This window comes from Choloepus didactylus, chromosome 2, assembly GCF_015220235.1.
Source record: "Choloepus didactylus isolate mChoDid1 chromosome 2, mChoDid1.pri, whole genome shotgun sequence".
NCBI classification, from domain to species: domain Eukaryota; kingdom Metazoa; phylum Chordata; class Mammalia; order Pilosa; family Megalonychidae; genus Choloepus; species Choloepus didactylus.
The window spans coordinates 138601875-138610031 of NC_051308.1; the positions used below are offsets into that span (position 1 = coordinate 138601875).

General features: G+C 32.3%; 1 protein-coding gene across 1 annotated transcript in view; it reads left to right on the forward strand.

Moving 5' to 3' along the window:
* The window catches only part of COL11A1 (collagen type XI alpha 1 chain), a 235964-nt gene extending 228292 nt beyond the window's left edge, over positions 1-7672 (forward strand). Inside the window, exons 64-67 of the mRNA XM_037815603.1 lie at positions 936-1048; positions 2391-2459; positions 4757-4990; positions 6127-7672. Of these exons, the coding sequence (XP_037671531.1) occupies positions 936-1048; positions 2391-2459; positions 4757-4990; positions 6127-6273 (563 nt within the window). The 3' untranslated portion in view covers positions 6274-7672. The remainder of the gene's footprint in view (positions 1-935; positions 1049-2390; positions 2460-4756; positions 4991-6126) is intronic.
* Positions 7673-8157: the final 485 nt, after the last annotated feature.

The following is an 8157-nucleotide window of genomic DNA, read 5'->3' on the forward strand; positions in this document are numbered from 1 at the left end:
CAGATTACTTCAGTAGCAAAAAAAATCTGGATTTGAAGTCACATGTATCTGATTCCAATGTACATGCATTTTATTACATATGGATAAATAGAATGTTAATATTTAAGAAGGTGACACCTAAAGAGACAGCTATACTAAGAATAAAAAGTATATTCCAGGCAGAGGGTATGGGGCATTTGCAAAATTTTGAGACAGACGTGACAAAGTAACATTCTTCAATTATTTAAACATATATACCGTATTAGTCAGGGTTCTCCAGAGAAACATAATTGACAGGATGTATATATATAGATTTATTATAGTAATCTATACAAGATATATAAACATTTATGATAGCAGTTGTCTCACACAACCATGGGGATTGGCAAGTCCAAATTCCATAGGACAGACCTCAAGCTGTAAACTCCATAAAGTGATTCTGAAATCTGGCATATCCGAATTCTGTAGGGCAGGCCACATCTGGAAACTCCAATGAAAGTGAAGTTAATTCCCCAGAAGCTGGCTGGCTGAAGAAGAGACAAAAATTCTTTCTGACTTCTGAAATCATAGGTTTGAGCTTTTAAGACCTCCAACTGATTGAATGAGGAGAATCCCTCATTGCCAAGGGAAATCTCTTTTGTTGATTACAGATGCAATCAGCTGTGAATGTGATCAACTGATTATAGATGAAAAGCCATCTATACCATACCTTCACAGTAACAATCAGACCAGAGGTTGCTTACCCAAACAGCTGATACCTTAACTTAGCCAAGTTAACACATGAGCTCTGCATCACATTCCCCAATATGCCCAAAGACATAAAATGGATTCATGTGGAGAAAAGCTATGACTATTAATTTTCCATGTTTTTCTCTGTGTAATAAAATGTGATACCTAATGCATTCAGCTTTTTATATAAATGCATTTGTACATGGCCTATTTTTCCTGCCTTTTAGGTGAATATTGGATTGATCCTAACCAAGGTTGCTCAGGAGATTCCTTTAAAGTATACTGTAATTTTACATCTGGTGGTGAGACTTGCATTTATCCAGACAAAAAATCTGAAGGAGTAAGTACCAATCTGTTTTGGTGGTGACTGTTGACAGTTTCTGCCATGTTTTGCAATATTGAACTAAACGAGAAAATTATACTGTCATATTTTCATTTATCTGCTTTTCTTACAGGGTAATTAGAGCATTTCATTTGCATAAACATGAATAAGGCACCAAAGTGATGCACAGAGTTAACAAATACTGTTCTCTTTATTTTATACTCAGACGTATTCTTTATGCACCTGCTTGCTCTCTAAAATTCTATGGCTTTCCATGACATAGCACCACTGAATGTTAAATTTCAGTCCGTGTATAGTGTTTTTCTGTCCAAATACCACATGTTAGAGCTCACAGCTGCATATTGTGCTCAAAGTATAGTTTTATAAATAATTGTTTCATCTAAAATAATATTCTCCATACTTACATATTTTAAATGTGCTAATATTTTCAAATAGATTCCTTGATTTCCTCCTAGCACTATCAGTAGGTACTCTTGAGTTCTATCTTGAAATCTAAATAAAAATTAATACAGGAAAAGATTTTTCACTAGCATAATTACATTCTCCAAACATTCTGTAGTAGGGAATTTTGTCTTTTTTTATATTCTTATAATAAATGTCATTCTTCTTAGTAAATGGTGTGGGCATACAGAGGCATAGAAATCCCTTAAGGCAAAGCAAGTAGCTTTATGTGTAGCTAATCTTTTTAAGAGAGAAGTTAAATGTGTGAGGGACCTCCAAAGGGATGTGGGCAAATGGGAAATACCTTCCCTTGCACTGATTACTCTAATTCCCTATAGTGAGGCTTTATGTAGCTTATTTTTTGCTGATTGTTGCAAGGCAAAATAACAAGAGCAAATCTATAAAAATTTCTGAATAATCTGCCCAGCAGGGAATATTACTCATGCTTCCTGCTTTTGACTTTTCCATAGCATCCTAGCCTTAATTACTGGCTAGATAGTTTCACAATGCCTCTCTTGACCATGGAAAGCTGATGGCACCTGCCTTGCTGGTTGAAGATGACTAACATTGTGAGGGTTTCCTGTGTAAGGGGTTACCTAAGAAATCCATCAATGTCCCCTACAGCCCTTAATATACCTTTACCAGGTTGGTTTTATTTTTTCAGTCTCCTTTTTGAACCACTTGTGAAACAGGAAATAAATGACTCAGTCTTCACTAAATGGAATTCACAGGCCTATCTCAAAGTTTGTTCTTTACCTCATTTTGTGTAATCCAGGGGAGATATCTTTATAAACAACATTTCATCTTCTTAGTTTCACTGGAAATTTCTGATATATACATAAATATTACTATTCATACTTTATAAATATTTTCTTATTTTTCTGTTCCTTTGAAACAGGTAAGAATTTCATCATGGCCAAAGGAGAAACCAGGAAGCTGGTTTAGCGAATTTAAGAGAGGAAAATTGGTATGTTGTTATTTGAACACAAACTGGTTTATCTTGCACATCATAACTGAAACTCAAATTATTAACCTCTAGGCCCTGTGAAAGTCTAACTTATGCTAAACAGGATTCCATGTGTTCTCTAGTTTGCTCCTTCTAGATCTCTTAGACCTCTGTGGTATTTTAGAGCACTCTAAAATTTTTCTATCAAATAAATGCAAATATGCTAAATTTACTGAGAAACATGATCAAATAAAGTTTGCAGTTCATTAAGTCTCTGAAATACAAATCATAAAAGGTATTTTGTTAGAAATATCAACTGTGGATGAAATAATATCCATTTAGGATCACTGATCCCAACTATTTTATTTTCTGTCTGCCTGACACCTAATTTATCCTTTCTTCTCCATTTTAATAAGGACTTTTGTAATGGCTGTTTGTTAACTTATTTTTACTTTTTGGAAATACAATGAATTTATTGACCTTTTATTTGTATTCTAGCACAAGTTTACTTAAACATTTCTATATACTTACTTATCTGTCCACTGTTTATAATTTTCTAGACATATTTTAAGATTAAATGCCAAACCTAAATTCATATTTAAAAGCTATTAAAAAGACCCATGTGTTTAAAATATAAAATGTGTGAGTATATTCAATGTTCTTTAAAAAAGCCAATTTTTATTTCAGTTAACAACTGTTTATAGTTATTGTTCTTTGATGAAGCTACTCATATTAGTTAACTTTTCTTGGTGAAATTCTCTGCTTGACCTGTAATTCTCTAGTTCACTATTCAAGTTACCTATTAAATATACATGTTTTATCTTATCTGAGTATGAGTTAGAAATGCATAAACAGATATGACCATGTGTGGTTTTATTTTTTTTTTTATTTTGTTTTGTTTTCTTTAGAATGCATTTCTCAAACAAATTTTTAACTCCAGCCTCACAAGATCCTCATCATATGATCTGTTAATCAGTCCAGGACTAAGTAAAGTCATATTTAAGGAAGAAAGTCACAGATAACAGCCTTTACATTGACTTACTTGATAACTGGTTGGATTTTTTTTTTTTATTTGGGTTCATATATTTCAGCTAACCTCAGATGTTTCAGTAATATCCCATTAAAACAATTTGTGAAAACAATGTATGAGACAGATTTTTAATAATTTACAATTAAGACTATTTTCCTGCTGTGAGTACAGAATACTTATTGATTGACTCAAGAAATATTCACTTGTTTTTTCCTCAGGAATTATGCCTGGTGCTAGCAGTAAATAAGCAAGTCCTGTGCTGGAAATTAAAAGACCAAAAAGACCTTAGATGACATGGTCTTCTATGGCCACTATAACAAATTACCACAAACTTCTTAGCTTAAAAAAACAGAAATTTATTCTTTCAGGTCTAGATACCAGAAATCTGAAGTCAGTCAAAATCAAGTAGTTGTCAGCAGTTCGGTACTCACTTCAAAGGCTCTAGAGGAGAATCCATTCTTTGTCTTTTCCATCCTGTGGTGGCTGCTGCCATTCCTTGGCTTGTACCTTCATCCTTCTAATATCCGCTTTCATCTTCACATAACCTCCTTTCTGTGCCCATGTCTTAACCTCTTCTGTCTGTCTCAAATCGCCATCTGCCTTCCTCTAATTAGGATACTTGCCATTGAATTCAGGATCCACCTGATAATCCATGATAATCTCCCCATCTCAAGATCCATAGCTTAGTATACATCTGCAGGGACCCTATTTACAAATAATGTAGCATTCACCAGTTCTGGGGTATACGTGTACATATCTTTCTGAGGATCACAAATCAATCCATACCCCTATCCCCAAAAAAAGAAAAAAACAGTGCAGGAATATTGTTAAAGATTTGGTTGTAATTCATAAATTATGCAGTTTTGAAGGAATAGACAAAAAACAAACAACGACAACAACAATAACAGTTAGCTTTTGCATTGTTCTCAAATTCACACTCACTATTGTACCACTATATATTTTTAAAAGACACAAATATAATGAAACATTTCTTGAAAATAAAAGCAAATTTTTCCATTTTTACTGATTAGGAAGCTAAGATGCTGAGATAAAATGACGTTTTTGGACATAAGCAGTGCTTAAGTAACTGTTGGGGATACAATTCTGATTTCATAAAATCATGTCCTTGGGTTTACTGACCTTCAGTGTGCACTTTCTTTCATTAAGTAAAAAGGGGTCTGTTGATTTATCTACATGTTTCTGGGATCATGGTTCACTGCCAACGGTGGTTTTATTCTTTTATAGCATAAAAAAGGAAAATAATCTTTTCATGCCCTTTTGTTCCTAGCTTTCATATTTAGATGTTGAAGGCAATTCTATTAATATGGTGCAAATGACATTCCTGAAACTGCTGACTGCCTCTGCTCGGCAAAATTTCACCTACCACTGTCATCAGTCAGCAGCCTGGTATGATGTGTCATCTGGAAGTTATGACAAAGCACTTCGGTTCCTGGGATCAAATGATGAGGAGATGTCTTATGACAACAACCCTTACATCAAAGCACTATATGATGGCTGTGCGGTGAGTTTAATCTCGGCTTGATTTCTCCTTTCACAGAGGAGTGAGGCTGCATGTCACCATCTCAGTTTAGTCCTAAGCCAGATTTCTATCATGAAATGGATCAGTTGTTATTAAGATTTGATGTTTAACACTGACATATAAACATATTAGAAGCTACTAATATTCACATACCCACATGCGGAAACACCCTCTGAAATACACATACAGACACATTTTTTAAACCTTGACAGAAGGGACTCTTTGATCATGTGTTATTTTTATGGAATTTTTTAACTTTTGAATATTACTATAACTACTTGTTCTTGAAGTACAAAGAAATAACAAAAACTTTATTTCATTTGCCACCATAATCCATGATTCTGAACTGAAAAATAAAGGGATGAATGCTATGCCATAGCTACTTGTCACCCTGAATTCTGTTTATAGGGAGTTTGATTCACTGGTAATACATTGCCCCAGTTTAGGGGGCTACTATTATTTTTTGTAATTTTTATTCTCTGGAATGAACTTTTTCACACATATGGCAATCCCATTTAAGAAAACGACCCATAATACCCCCAAATCCTCGTGCTTTCAACCAGATAAGTGCAGTACAAGTAGAACAAAGAAGTGAAAACAAAATATTAAAGGGGCAAAGGTTTTTGAAGGATTTCCTAAAAGTGATATATTGATAAATATTCTTAAAGTTTATATATAGCAGTGTTTTGATTCTCGACCTCCTGCATCATGATTCTTACACTGTATTCAAATTTTGTCATGAAAAAATTTGAATGCATTATATCTTAATTATAATTATGATGGCAAGGATGTACTATCCACTTAAGTGTATGGTCCAATACCAATATCAATTTTCATATTAAACTGTATCATCAAAATAGGATTCTTTTCAATTGTGGACAATATTGGAGTATAATAACTAAATAATTACATTTTAAATGTACTTGGCACTATTCAAAATTTTAAAATACCTGTAACATCAGTTATACAAGAGTTCAATAGTAGGTTGATGGAAAATTTTAACTCTCTTCTCATTCAACAGCCTCCCTCCATTGAGGGGATTTAGAAAAAAAATAACATGTATTTTAAAAATGTGAAATGACTGTGTGTAATTTTTTTATTTTTGCTTAATTTTACAGTCCAGAAAAGGCTATGAAAAGACTGTGATTGAAATCAATACACCAAAAATTGATCAAGTACCTATCGTTGATGTAATGATCAATGACTTTGGTGATCAGAATCAGAAGTTTGGATTTGAAGTTGGTCCTGTTTGTTTTCTTGGCTAAGATTTGAACAAAGAACATATAAAACCAACAGAAAATTTACCTTGGTGCCACCAACCCATTTTATGCCACATGCAAGTTTTGAATAAGGATGTTATAGAAAACAACTTGATACGTATATTTGTACTACTTAGGAAATATTGATGCCCTTGCTGGGGCAAAATTACATGACAAAAGCTATGAAAATCATAAAGATTATAAGATAGTGTGGCTGAAATAGAAAACAGGGCTGATTAATGATTCCCCAATTCTCATCTCTCCTTTTTCTATTTGAATTTCTTTGGTGCTGTAGAAAAAAAGACAAGAGAAAAATATATATTCATAAAAGATATGGTGCTCATTCCCATCCATCAAGGATGTGCTAAAATATTGTGTTTAATAAACTGTAATTACTTTATGTACAGTTATATACTGTTATCTATATGTCCATTTCCAAAACTTGCACGTGTCTCTGAATTCCATCTGACTCTCATTTTATGAAAATTACAAAACTATCATGGCAATAAATATATGTATTATGAAAAAATAAAGTTGTAATTTCTGATGACTCTAATTCCCTTTCTTTGATTAATAAAAAAATGCCTTTGTATATATTGATGTTGAAGAGTTCAGTTATTTGTATTCGCCAACAAAAATCTCAGAGGACAAAAACCTGGAAGACTTTCAGAAGCACACTCAGATTAACTCTTCTCTGCTGACAGTAACTTTTACTGAATTTCAGCTAAAAATATTTTGCATTATAATGTTTTATTCAATGCTATACCTCAAATATTTTCTTCTCAGAGTCCAGGATTTCACAGGATAATTGTATATATGGAAAATAAGCAAGTTTATATTTTTGGACAGGAAAATGTGTACAAGAATCTATTTTAACAAATCAGTGCTTCCATCAAGCAAACAATCAGATGTAAAATTTTTTTCTCTGCCTTGTCTTATCTCCATGTTTTCAGTGTGCTTCATAATGGAAATTAATATTAAAAATGGAAACTAAGTAATTATTTATGAATTTGTGCAATGGCAGATTTATCAACTTGACTTTGATAATAAGTTGCATATAATAATAATAGTTTCAAATATTATCTTACTTACCCAACAAATATTATTTCTTTTCTTCCAAGATAATTTCATATACCTTTTAACCTACCTAATTGCTAAATACATGTGGGTGGACTGTTGCTAACAGTGCTTGTTTTAAAAGGCATACTTACTGAAGACAATCAAAACATTTTTTTCAACTGAGTTCTTTTCTTTCAGGTAGCTTGAAATAGAAGTAAAATTTTAAAATTACAAACTGAACATTGTATCTATTTTTAAGTAATATATGTAAGACTGGAAAATAAATGTTTTATAATTTCTTATATAAAGTGTTAAATTAATTGATAACAGATTCCACTGGAACATTTTCAACTGATGGTTTTTCATAAAAGAGCAAACCTGTAATATTGAAATTAAAAAGTGAACATTTGTCATTCAGAATTTCTTTTATTTTTGAAATCAAGTTTGTAAATGTCCTTTCAAAAAGGAGGATATGAATCATATAAATAAACTCAAATCTGTCTACCTGGATTGGTCATTCTCTTTCTTAACTAGGTACCAAATTATTCTCTATTTCAGAAAAGGATTTCTATTCTGTTTCTTGACCATCCAGATTAGAGTAGTTTTACACTTTTGAATAGGCATATTACCTTTCAGAAATAAGCTGTTTTAATTCCCACATGTATAAAATAATAAACACTGTATGGCAATACTATACTTACAGAAACAGGTTATATGTAAAATTTCAGAAAGATATTTTTACAATTAAAAGAGTTTTTACCAAGTCACAAACATATCCTTCATAATTTCAGCATTAAAAATATCTCTGGAACTTTGTATTTGAATTATAGT